General features: G+C 50.7%; 1 protein-coding gene across 1 annotated transcript; it reads left to right on the top strand.

Moving 5' to 3' along the window:
- Window positions 1-11,992: 11,992 nt before the first annotated feature.
- On the top strand, window positions 11,993-12,806 carry LOC118093251 (hemoglobin subunit alpha-D). The gene is made up of 3 exons (XM_035132216.2): window positions 11,993-12,159; window positions 12,267-12,471; window positions 12,580-12,806. Exons 1-3 carry the CDS (start codon window positions 12,065-12,067, stop codon window positions 12,706-12,708), a joined length of 429 nt encoding a protein of 142 aa, XP_034988107.2. The 5' UTR covers window positions 11,993-12,064; the 3' UTR covers window positions 12,709-12,806.
- The last annotated feature ends 498 nt before the right edge of the window (window positions 12,807-13,304 follow it).

Genomic DNA, 13,304 nt, shown 5'->3' with positions numbered 1-13,304 from the left:
GATCAGCACGCGCGGCTCTCGCCCTTCCCGCTCAGCCCAGTTTTATCCTGACAACAACCTTGCGACGTAGGCTAGGCAAATAAACAACAACCAACAACCCACCAGCAAGAGCTTCACAGCTGAGAAAGGATTTGTTTATGAAAGAAAAGATCAGGCGCCGCCTTTGTGTCCCAGAAGGTGACCCTCCATTTTAAAGCCATCCTTTAAACAATCATTTTATTTACTTATTAAATCTTATATACTGCTGTCCCTCTGTGGAACACAGGGTGTCTTGCAGCAAGAGTTTCTTAAGGATCCAGGTGGGTGGACTGGAAAGCATAGCTGCCAAGTTATCCCCTTTTTTAAGGGATTTTCCCTTATGCTGAATAGGCTTCCTCGCGAGAAAAGGGAAAACTTGGCAGCTATGCTGGAAAGTCCTCCATTCAAATAGTAGGAGAGCCCTGAGGATGGTCTCCCAGGCTGGCATGTTGAGCCCGGTGCTTCATGGAAGCGAGTTGCGGGTCGCTTACAGCCATCAGCAGCGATGGCTCAACGTTCCCACATGTGGCGCATCGGGATGATTTGGGGCATCACGTGTGGCAGGACAGAGTCTCAAAGAAAGATGTGCTCTCCCAAGCCTCAGCGACGCCAACTCTGGCTTGTTCATGTCCACAGAATGGAAGGTGGCAGACGATGGCAGTGCCTGGAGACAAGCGGTCAGGTCATTCGTCCACAGCAGTGACCAGAGGAGGAATGACCGCTGGGAGACCAAGCAGAATAGAGTGGTGCTATTACTTTCCCGTGATCTGGACACTAGACTTCTGTTGATGCAGCCTAAGGAAAAAATAGCCCCCCCCCCCCCCCGTGGCATTGCACTGTTGACTCCTATTAAGCTTGTGCTCCACCGAGACCCCTAGATCTTGTTTATGTGTACCAGAGGTTGTCAACCTGGTCCCTACTGCCCACTAGTGGGTGTTTCAGGATTCCAGGTGGGCAGTAAGAGGTCTTGCAGCACTGGTGGGAGGTAAGGAAATTTAACCATCAAGAAAGATGCATTAGTGGGTGGTAGGTATAAAAAGGTTGACTACCCCTGATGTGTACTAACCTGACAATTTTCCCTACTGAAATTCGTTTTGTTAGTTTGGGCCCCATTGCCCCCCAGATTCTGTCTTCTGTGGCATTCACTACCCCTCCCAGTGTGGTGTAGTGGTTAAGAGCAGTAGACTCGTAATCTGGGGAACCAGGTTCGCGTCTCCGCTCCTCCACATGCAGCTGCTGAGTGACCTCGGGCTAATCACACTTCTCTGAAGTCTCTCAGCCCCACCCACCTCACAGGGTGTCTGTTGTGGGGGAGGAGGGGAAAGGAGATTGTTAGCCGCTTTGAGACTCCTTCGGGTACAGTGCCGGCTCTACGTAGACCCCCGGTGGCGCAGGGCACCATGGCGCTGGCCCGCCAGGAGGGCGCCACGAGCTGCGCCCGCCCGCTGGCCGGCCGGTCCGCTGCGCAGCTGCGCGCGGCGCCCACCTGCCCACCGCACTGGGAAACGGGGCGGGAGGGCGCCGGAGAGATCGCGCTGTGCCTGCCCGCCCGTCGCGCAGCAGCGCCGCGCCCACCCGCCCACCGCGCTGGGAAACTGGGCAGAAGGGCGGCGGAGAGATCCGGCGCACCATGGCGACAGGGGCGCTTAAGACGGCGCTGTTCGGGTAGTGATAAAGTGGGATATCAAATCCAAACTCCTCCTCCTCCTCCTCCTCCTCCTCCTCCTCCTCCTCCTCCTCCTCCTCTTCTTCTTCTTCTTCTTCTTCTTCTTCTTCTTCTTCCTCTTCTTCTTCTTCTTCTTCTCCCAGTTTGGCATCATTTGCACATTTGATGAGCACCCCCTTCAATTCCTTCACTAAAACACAGCACTACCTTTCAGAGGAAGACAGGAGTGCCTGGCGTGCTCTGGTCCATGGGGTCACAAAGAGTTGGACACGACTAGGCGACTAAACAGCAACAAACCTTTCAGACCCTTTTATCAGTGGCAGCCACCAATATGCTATACGGCAAGTTTTATTTTGTTATTTATTGCATTTTTATGCAACATTTTTCCTCCAAGGAGCTTCAGGGCTGAGTGAGGATTTGAACCTGGGTCTCCCAGGGCCTAGTCTGACACACTAACTCCTTCGCTACCACTGACTCAAACCAGATAAAGTTGTCAAATCGCTTTATTGGAGAGAGTAACTGTCAGGGGGACTCCCTACAGCGAGCCTCCCCCCATCATCCTGACCAGCATTTCGCCCAGCGACAGCGCTAGCAGCGGCTCAGGGGGAAGCGGGATGGAGGAGGGAAGGCTCAGCGGGGCATCAGAGCCCTGGCAACGCTCTGGGGAAGAGACGGCGGAGGGAGGGCTCAGTGAGGCATCAGAGCCCCTGCACCACTCTGACCAACTAGGGGAGGAGGGATGGCTCAGGGAGGCCTCAGAGCCCTGGCAAAGGAAAGAAGGGGCACCGCTCCTTCTGGCGCCCAAATTGAGGCGCACGCCCAAACGCAGGGCGAAGGGGTGGCGTTTCGGGGTGCCCAGGTTATTATGCTGGCCCTGAAGCCATAGAATCATAGAATCATAGAGTTGGAAGAGACCACAAGGGCCATCCAGTCCAACCCCCTGCCAAGCAGGAAACACCACCAAAGCATTCTTGACATATGCCTGTCAAGCCTCTGCTTAAAGACCTCCAAAGAAGGAGACTCCACCACACTCCTTGGCAGCAAATTCCACTGCCAAACAGCTCTTACTGACAGCTCTTACTCTTACTGAGCCGACGGTATGCTCTGGGAAGACGGAAAATGTCATTCTGTATCCTTGACATGGAAGGTGATTTTTTTTACCTAAACTGAGTTGGAACGGGGATGTATTCCACAATGCTAATGTCATTGTTTAAAGCAGCTAAAATTGTGTTGGTTTTTTAATTGGGCATTGGTATTTACAGAAATGTTGAATGTAATAGAAAAAATGAAGGGTAAATACAGTACCTGTGTTAGCTTTACTGGCAATCGGGAGAGCAGGAGCAACAGGAAGATATAAAAGATTATAAAAGATTATTACATTTTTGTTGATGAGGGCTAGAAGGTTGATCACTAGGAACTGGAAGCCTGCAGACGAAAAACAATCTCCATTGGGGCTTCTGGTGTTCAGAGCCATGGTGTATAGCAATGGCTAAAAAGTTGACATATCGGATAAACCTGGCAAAGGGCACAGCAAGGGGCACCCAATCTTTATGTGACTGGACACAATTCCATTCATTGCGCAACCAGCAACTATCAAGCGGGGAAATGACCTGATTTCACAGCAAGGCCTTTCAAAAGGATGGCTTGATTTAACTTAGGTAAAATGAAACAGGGCATGGACACAATTCCTGTTATCCTGAAAACCCACCTGCCACAAGATAGGAAAAATAAGGACGGTAACTATGCTCAATGAGCCTCTTGGGTGTCGATTGATTTAGATTTATTTTTTCCTTTGATCATTTAATATGCTGGTCATTGAATTTTGTATCTGATTTTTTGGGGATATTTGGTTGTTAAACATATTTATTTTTTTAGGAGGGAAGACAATAAAACTTGCAGTAAAAGCAGGGCCATCTAGCAATGCAGGAAACTCAGTTCACACAAGCAGCTCACCCCATGCAGGGAGGGAGGAGAGGAACCCAGAACATTGGTGTGCAAGTATATAGACTTTTGAAATTGTCTACCCTGTAGCTCAAGACCACCACCCAAAACACCATACATGCTGGGTGGTCCCCAGCAGAAATACATCGCGGGGGGGGGCGGTCCACAGCAGAAAACCTGTCTGTCAGGATACCTGATAATGGTCACTGGTTGCTTTACCTGGGCAGCCTGGCCATTCCTTTTGAGATGCTAAATACTTAGTTCCTGAATCCAGGTCACAGGCTCACCCTTGTTGTTGTTGTTTAGTCGTGTCCGACTCTTCGTGACCCCATGGACCAGAGCACGCCAGGCACTCCTGTCTTCCACTGCCTCCCGCAGTTTGGTCAAACTCATGTTCGTAGCTTCGAGAACACTGTCCAACCATCTCGTCCTCTGTCGTCCCCTTCTCCTTGTGCCCTCCATCCTTCCCAACATCAGGGTCTTTTCCAAGGATTCTTCTCTTCTCATGAGGTGGCCAAAGTATTGGAGCCTCAGCTTCACGATCTGTCCTTCCAGGGAGCACTCAGGGCTGATTTCCTTAAGAATGGATAGGTTTGATCTTCTTGCAGTCCATGGGACTCTCAAGAGTCTCCTCCAGCACCATAATTCAAAAGCATCAATTCTTCGGCGATCAGCCTTCTTGATGGTCCAGCTCTCACTTCCATACATCACTACTGGGAAAACCATAGCTTTGTGACACGGGAGTCCACCTGGAGAAGGAACTGGCAAGCCACTCCAGTATCCCTGCCAAGAAAACTGCATGGACAAAGACAACAGGCTCACCCTATTCATACACAAATATGCCCTTAAGACAGGAGTTGTGAGCAAGAGACAATGGGGAGGTTTTCCCATTTCCTTCCTCATTGCAGAGAATATTTGAGGTCTCTGCAATGATGTCAGGATTGCTCTCCTGTAGGTGCTATTTCAGACTCGTGGTTTATGTACTTATGTATATGTTTGCCTTGTAAATTTATGAACATTTATTTTACATATATATAAGATCTTAGATATCTTAGGAAATCAGCTTAGGAAATCAGGAAATCAGCCCTGAGTGCTCACTGGAAGGACAGATCGTGAAGCTGAGGCTCCAATATTTGGCCACCTCATGAGAAGAGAAGACTCCCTGGAAAAGACCCTGATGTTGGGAAAGATGGAGGGCACTAGGAGAAGGGGACGACAGAGGACGAGATGGTTGGACAGTGTTCTCGAAGCTACGAACATGAGTTTGACCAAACTGCGGGAGGCAGTGCAAGACAGGAGTGCCTGGCGTGCTCTGGTCCATGGGGTCACGAAGAGTCGGTGTTAGGGAATTTTATAGGGGGGGGCACCCAAACGAGGCTTCATTTGGGAATCAAGATTGGCACTAATGCCCTCAAGGGGACCCCATTTGATCCTACAACACCACTCTAGTATCGCACCAACACGAACCCCTCAAGATCAAGCCCTGAGTAATAAAGGCTCCCTTTCCTACCCTTTCTCTGTTGCCTGAGACTCTATGTAACCATATTTCTTTATGAATGAATACAGTGTATCTTTATTTCTAAATGAAACCTCCTTTTTGCGACTCTGGCCAAGGGCTCTCAGGGATGCAGGGAACAGCCATAATCCCTTAAGCAAGAGGTCAGGTAGCCAGGGTGGTGCTCCTCTGCATATCCATAATCCATTCAGGTACCATCTCCTGCCATTCCCAACCCTCCGAAGCCAGAGGCAATACACACAACTGGACCCATTGTTTCCCCCCACCAGGTACTCAAGGATCCCTTCCCAGATACTTACTGGTACTTGCTTAACAATGTCCTGGGACATCCTTATGCTAATCCTGCTTACCTCCTGTTTACCTGTATGCTAATGCCCCTTGCACCTTCCCCTTTTCTGACGTTTTACCCTGTCACAAGTGATGTATGTATGATGCTTTCGATGTGCATTATGGGATGGTGGTGGGAAGTTTTAAAAGTTCTTGCAGCCCTGTTCACGGTGTTCAGTCTGGCATTGAACCTGCTGCGCAGTAATAAACCTTGCTGTTTGCTCCGGATCATGGCTGGACTCCTTCCTTTTATACTCCGCAACGACCACAGGCCCTTGCCTGATGAGCTGGGTGGCTGAGCATTCTCGCACCCAGAATTTTGCCCTAACAGTCGGACACAACTAAACGACTAAACAACAAAAACAAGACCTTAGAATTCCTATAACATGGAGCAGTGCAAAAAACGAGCTTAAGGAAGGCCCAAGGACTGTGGAGGCTGCGCTCCACAATCCTCGCCTCTGACCTGCACTTTGGAACAGGAGAACAATGAGCAGCTGCAGTGCGAGTCTCTGCAACACGCAGGCATGACCTCGCCTCTCCTGTGCACTTCAGGGAGGAAAAATATTTGTTGGTATTGGCACAGTTCCAAGGAGGAGCGTTATGCCCAGAGACTGAACGGCTGTGACAGCGCCGTGCAGCGCAGGGTTCAGCAACATCTCCTGATCGCTTTGGACTCCCGTGTCACACAAACAAGGCCGCTGGCGCAAGGGTTTCCGCTTGCACAACAGAACTTCCTCTCCCTGCACCATCCTGTGGAGGAAGAGGGGAAGGGAAGTTCCGCTGCACTGGCAAAAGTCCTTGGGCTAGCATAACTGCTTCGTTGGAGACCGCCCCATGTTTCTAGATCTCAGCTGCAGAGGTGAAGCCGGACTGTGTTGGCTGATCTACCTAGAGGTCAAAAAGCAGGCAAGCAGGCACAATGTGACACACACACAATCAATTAGGCACAATGTGATGAATGGAGAAATTTGAGTTTTAGTACAGAATTCCAGCGCCGTCCCCACCCCACTTCTCAGTTCAATTGTTCCATCCAGGCACTAGAATGTGAGCCAAACCTTCCAAGGTTCTCCTTCAAAGCAGAGCTATCTAAAAATGATTCATAGATGGTCTCTAACCCCGAGCCGACTTGCTAAAATGTAGAAGTCTGAATCAGACAAGTGCTGGAGGTGCAATGAGGTAGAGGGTAAGTTTTAACATATGTGCTGGACTTGTTAAGGGTAAAAGGGTATTGGGAAATGATATATAATGAATTTTTTTAAAAGTACCTTTCCCCCCCAAAAACAGAGTCCTTTTTGTTGGAGATAATTCAGAGGGAAATTCCCAGGTGTCAAAAAAGATTGTGTATGTATGCTACTACTGCGGTCCATGTTTTGCTAGACACCACAATGGGGTGAGCTCCCGTTGCTCGGTCCCAGCTCCTGCCAACCAACGGTAGCAGTTTGAAAGTGTGTCAAAGTGCAAGTAGATAAGGTGGTACCTCTACTTATGAATTTAATGCGTTCCGAACGCAAATTCGTAAGTCGAAAACAATTGTAAGTCGAATCCCATAGGAGTGCATTGGGAGAAAAAAATAGTAAGTCGAAGCAACCCTATCTAACAATTCGTAAGTGGAAAAAATCCTATCTAAACCGCATCCAAGATGGCGGACGGAGCTCCGTTCGTAAGTAGAAACATTCGTAAGTAGAGGTACCACTGTAAATAGGTACCGCTACAGCGGGAAGGTAAACGGCGTTTCCGTGCACTGCTCTGGTTCGTCAGAAGCGGCTTAGTCATGCTGGCCACGTGAACCAGAAGCTGTACGCTGGATCCCTTGGCCAATAAAGCGAGATGAGCACCGCAACCCCAGAGACGGTCACAACTGGACCTGATGGTCAGGGCCAGGGGTCCCTTTACCTTTACTGTGGTCTGTGTTTTCCTTGAGGTCCCAACCAAAGAATGGCAACTTAAACTGATGGAATGTGTGCAACTTGCAGATTTAGCATATAGAATAAGAGAACAAGTAGAATATACGTTTAAAGAAGACTGGAAAATGTTTACTGATTATTTGGGTGAAAACTGTGTACATTTAAAAACACTGGTAGCATTAAGATAAATTCAACAGTGTGAATAAGTTTTGGTGGTGTAACAATGGATTACTGAATGTTTCAGTTCATGTAAAATATGTAAAACTAGCTGTCCCGGGCCGGCCACGCGTTACTGTGGCTCATCCCTGTGACTGCCCCCCCCTGTTCCGCCCCATGACCTATTCTGCCCCCTCCTCCGGCTCATCCCTATGACTGGCCCCACCCTGTCCCCCTCGCAAACCCCTGTGGCCTGGCCGGTCCCCCCCCCCGCATTGGTGGTGTTTTCTGTTGAAGGCCCATATTCAGTTGGTTGGTGTATTCTGTTGTGATGTCACTGATAGTATGCAGCCAATGGCAGCAGGTGAGGCGGATGTTCCTTTGACGTCCACTGGAGGGCGCTATGTTCTTTATGAGAAAATTCCGTTTTTACCTGCCAAAGGTTTGGCACATGTGGAATCTAAGGTTATGTTGGCACTCGCGTATTTGTACTGGACGCTGTGTCCAAATTTAAACGCAATCGGTCAAGCGGTTTCCGAGAAAAGTGAAAAGTCCCAAACATTGACCCTTTACATTTTTATATACTGTATACAGTATACTGTCTTTGTCCATGGAGTTTTCTTGGCAGGGATACTGGAGTGGCTTGCCAGTTCCTTCTCCAGGTGGATCACGTTTAGTGAAAACTGTCCACTATGACCTGTCCATCTTGGGTGGCCCTGCATGGCATAGCTCATAGCTTCTCTGAGTTATTCAAGCCCCTTCGCCACGACAAGGCATTGATCCATGAAGGGGCAGGAGGTGCTGGAGGAGACTCTTGAGAGTCCCATGGACTGCAAGAAGATCAAACCTATCCATTCTTAAGGAAATCAGCCCTGAGTGCTCACTGGAAGGACAGATCGTGAAGCTGAGGCTCCAATACTTTGGCCACCTCATGAGAAAAGAAGAATCCTTGGAAAAGACCCTGATGTTGGGAAAGATGGAGGGCACTAGGAGAAGGGGACGACAGAGGACGAGATGGTTGGACAGTGTTCTTGAAGCTACGAACATGAGTTTGACCAAACTGCGGGAGGCAGTGCAAGACAGGAGTGCCTGGCGTGCTATGGTCCATGGGGTCACGAAGAGTCGGACACGACTAAACGACTAAACAACAACAACAACAGTATACTGTATGAACCAGTGAAAGAGAAGAAGGGAAGTCATTGATTTAAGGTTGTCTAAATAAATACCGTATCTTGAAATGTAAATTTGAAAAATTGAATAAAAACTATATAATCCATGTATGGATTGATGATAACACTATTAAGGATTTCTTATGAAACTGAACAGATAAGGCTGGATGTAGACTTTTGAAACGATTCGCCCTTTATTATGGGCAGAGGGCATGAAACTCTTAATCTCAGAGTCGTGGGTTTAAGCCCCATGTTGGGCAAAGGTTTCCTGAATTGCAGGGGGTGGGACTAGATGATCCTTGTGGCCCCTTCCAACTCTACAGTTCTATGATTCTATGTATAAAATCTGCAGCAGTTTCTTGGTGCTGGAACTTCTCTCTGCCCCCCCTACCCCACCCCAGTAAAAGTTTGGTTTGGTTTTGCTGCTGCAAGTGTTGCTATGGTGCAGCTGTCTCCATGGTAGCCCAGCCCCTACCTAGCAGTAAAACTACACACACACACACACACAAGTTAAAGGGAAAGGGGATCAATCCTGCAATAGAACTAAGGAAGAGTGCCTTTAAGGTTAATCAATTTATTGTGAGAGGAACTTTCCTAGGTTAGAAACTGCTTTGGTGGGTGCAATTAACAGATTGCATATACGCAAAAGAGGAATATATTGGTAAGCTGCAGTCTCTATTATTTACAGCCCTGTTTTTTTGGGTTCACATAAAAGTTGTTGAGCTTTATTTAGAGAGGAGGAAAGCCTCATTTTTTAGGGGTGCAGGGCGATATTGTTGAGCCAAAGTTGTTGAGCTTATTTGTGGGGAGCCAGTGATCTACCAGTGATCTACCATAGGCGTCCAGTGATCTACTGGTAGATCATGATCTATCTGTTGGACGTGCCTGATTTACAGTACAGTAATTACAGGCCACAACTCTACTGCGTCAGACCAACACGGCTACCTACTTGAATTTTAAAAACTGTGTTTCAGATTCCTGCCCCCCTTTCTTGCAGGTTTCACTGTAAGTGTTCGTTCATATATTGCAAGTCACTTGGTTTTTTTAAAAAGGGGGAGCATGACATTTAATAATGATAATTATTCCAGTTGCTGATAATCACAAGGGGGGGGGGAGTCTGGCATTCAGGTCCTGTTTGTAAGCTTCCCCCTGAAGCCTTTGATTGCCACTTTGAGAACAGGACACTGGAAGAGACGGTCCCTCTTGCCACCTATAGTGTTTGTCTCCACTCCGGACAAAGGGACACCTCACATATTCCCCTGCCCCCCCCTCCTGGCCCTGGCAGGGGACGCACTCAGCCCCCTGGGCTCTGCCTGTTTGCTCTGAACCCCAAATGTGATCTTCTGGCTCAGGAATAAGGGCAGGCCAGGTCTGGGAAGTTATCCTTGAAAGTATCAGCTCAAGAGGTCCCAAGGAGGGTGTGGGGAGGCTCCCCAAACTCAGCTTCTCTTCCCCCCCCCCAAGTGCCAGGCTAAAGAAACTGGAATAATGAAGGGAGAAGTCAGTTTGCAGGAGGGAGCGGTGATGCTTATGCAAGTGTTAAGGGGTGGGAGGGAGAGAATCCCCAACTGCAGAGTCCCCCAGAAGAGAAATTCCCATCTGAGATCCTCTGGGAGGACAATGCCTGTGTGGTCAGAAAAACAAGGAATTGCAATGCACAGTCAGCAAAAATGGACTCGGGTGGATTTTCAATTAATTCTTTCACTGAGATGTCTTCTCCTGTCTGCTTAAGAGGCACTCAGAGCAGCACTGGACGGATTGAGGAACGGATTCCGCCCTCCTGGCTGCCTCCACGAAAAGACATCTCTCTGCACCCGAAGCAGCAGGGAGCACAGAGTCCGTGCCTGCCTGCCAGTTTGGTGAGATCGCAGGAGAGGAGCATCCCTCCGGATGAGGCCAGCAGGGTGGCTTTCTGCGCAGAGATCGTGGTGGGCGGAGAGCCCAGGCTCCTTCTCCTCCTATCACCCTGGCCACCCCCTGCAAGCTGGAGGATAAGGCAGGCTGTGTCTCTGAGGAGATAGCGGAGTCCGAGGGGAGGGAGGGAGGGAGGGGACTATTGCAGGGCAGCTCCCTCCCTCCCTCCCTCAGGCCTCCAGCGACTCTGGCTCTTTCTGCCACCAAAGAGTCCAATTCTTCACTGGGAAAGAAAGAAGCAGTAGCAACAGCAGTATAGATGGGGATGAGGACTCCTAAAGTGGCTGCCCTAGAGTGAGAAAGGGCAGGGCCCTTCCTTGCCCCCAGGCCTGCTGTCTAAAGGGGTCATGGGGGGGGAAGGACCAGGGGGCTTGGAGGAAAAGAAACACCCAGACATTTCTGTGCTGTTGGGGGGGGGGACACTTTCCAACCTACACATCAAGCTCAGGCTTGCGAGATTCCCTCTCGGCCACGCAAAAATAAACAAGGAGCTCTTAATGACTTGCACACTTGCAGCACCTGTCCCTCGGTGTGCATTGCGACCTACTAACCAAGGCGAGTTGTGGTCTCCCCATCTAGACCAGCTCAGGATGTGAGGTCCAGTCAGGAGGTTTCAAGACAGTTTTTGAGGTTTAATTAAATTATTTCATTTCATTTAATTTACAGCTTGATTGTTAAAACACACCCACACCCACACCAAACACCTGACATCTATCCCTCGCATGAGATGGGACCATCAGCTGAGACAAGTTCCCCAGACCGACCAAAACATCTGGAGAGACGCATTGGACTAGAGCAGGCATCCCCAAACTGCGGCCCTCCAGATTTTTGGCCTACAACTCCCATGATCCCTAGCTAACAGGACCAGTGGTCAGGGATGATGGGAATTATAGTCCAAAACATCTGGAGGGCCGAAGTTTGGGGATGCCTGGACTAGAGACTCAGATAGGCATTGGGAACTGGTTCTAAGCAATGCTTTCAATTTTAAGCTGCTGTTATACCTTTCCCCCAGAAATGACAGACTAGCTTCTGCTGCCTATTGTATGCTTAATATTATGTCCACTATACGTGGGGGGGGGACGATAAAATATATTCTTTTACCAAAATAAGGTCACCACTTGTGTCATTTGCATGTCCCTGTTGGTTTCGGAAGGGGGGGAGTGTAGGGGGCAGCCTAGAGGGAGGGGGCTCTTTGGAAGGGGGTGTGGTGGGGAAAGGGTAAGCACCCCTCCCTCCCGGAGCCCCTCCGGGAGCGCCTCGGGAGAGTTGAGCTCTCCGCCCGAGCGCAGGCGACCTCTCCCGCAACCCGGCTCTTCGCGATAAGAGGGCGGCGGCTGGAGCCTCGGCTCGAAGGGGCAGGCAGAGGCTATAAAAGCGGCGGCCCCTGTAGAACTCCCAGCTCCACCACCTCCCGCCACCCATCGAGCAACTCGACCTCCTGCCTGCTGTCAACATGGTGCTGACTGGTGAAGAGCGCAAGCTGATCCAAGCCAACTGGTCCAAACTGGCCTCCGAGCACGAGGATCTGGGCGGCGAATGCATGACCAGGTAGGCTCGACGGGGCGGCCAAGGGAGAGAAGCCTCTGGTTCCTCCCGCCGCGTCCTTTTTTCTGACGGCCCCCTTCCATCTCTCTCTCTCTCTCCCCCCCCCCCAGGCTTTTCCAGGTCTACCCGCAGTCCAAGATCTACTTCCCGCACTTCGACCTGAGCCCCGGCTCCAACGACATTCACCGCCAGGGCCACAAGATCATCAAGGCCCTCGACAGCGCCATCAAGAACCTGGACAACATCCGCGCCTGCCTGTCCGATCTCAGCGACCTGCACGCCTACAATCTCCGCGTGGACCCCGTCAACTTCAAGGCAAGCGCGCCGACGGGGCGGAGGAGGGCCAGGAGGGGCGCGCCTTGGGTCTTCCCTTGACCGACCCCCCCACCTGACCCCCCGTGTCTCTCTCTCTCTTCTTTGCAGTTTATCACCAGGTGCCTCCACGTGACGCTGGCTACCAGCCTCCGCGGAGACTACAACGCCCTGGTCTACATGGCCTTTGACAAGTTCTTCTGCCTGGTGGGCGAGGTGCTGACCGAGAAGTACAGATGAGCCCCCCCGCCGCCCGCCCCCTCGGAGCTGTCATTTGGCTCCGGGTCTAGAGCGCTCCGCTTCCGCTGTGCCACTGAGCAATAAAACGCATGAACCACTCTCTGCTCCGCGTCACTTTTTTGGGGGGGGCAGGGTTGAAGGAGGGGGCTCCGGACTCAGCACGGTGAACTTGTATTCTGGAGAATAGCTCAAAGGGGATGGGGGAGTCCAAAGAAGGGATGAAAGCCCCCTTGCTTGCTGTCCATCTTCGGGGCCCGAGCGCGAGCCTCAAGCTCCTTCCTAATAAGCCTTGAAGCAGGAGGCGCGCAGGAGCCTTCAGAGCTTCTCTTCAAATCGGGGCCGCCAGCTGTTCCTCGAGCGAGGGGGGCTTTAGTGAGGGGCGTCCAGGCCTGAGGGTCTTTTACTGAAGACCCTTTTTTCTCCCCTGGGTATAAGGCTCCCACCAACGACTCTCCTGACCGGAGGGAGGGAGGGAGGGTGACGGGAGACCTGGCCTGCCTGCGTCATCGTCCCGTCCCGTCCCCCCAATAGGACTGTTGCCCCAGCGGAAAGTGAACCCAGGTTGGGTGGGACTGATGACCACTGAGGGACCCCTG

Source organism: Zootoca vivipara, chromosome 14 (genome assembly GCF_963506605.1).
Source record: "Zootoca vivipara chromosome 14, rZooViv1.1, whole genome shotgun sequence".
Taxonomy (NCBI): domain Eukaryota; kingdom Metazoa; phylum Chordata; class Lepidosauria; order Squamata; family Lacertidae; genus Zootoca; species Zootoca vivipara.
The sequence above is the reverse complement of the archived record's forward strand: the minus strand, read 5'-3'. Positions and strand labels throughout refer to the sequence as shown.

Excerpts from the sequence above, each read along its gene's own strand:
- LOC118093251 (XM_035132216.2), top strand. The coding sequence starts at position 12,065 with ATGGTGCTGACTGGTGAAGAGCGCAAGCTGATCCAAGCCAACTGGTCC. Across the intron at positions 12,160-12,266 it reads GGCGGCGAATGCATGACCAG|GCTTTTCCAGGTCTACCCGC; the intron begins GTAGGCTCGACG and ends CCCCCCCCCCAG. Across the intron at positions 12,472-12,579 it reads TGGACCCCGTCAACTTCAAG|TTTATCACCAGGTGCCTCCA; the intron begins GCAAGCGCGCCG and ends TCTTCTTTGCAG.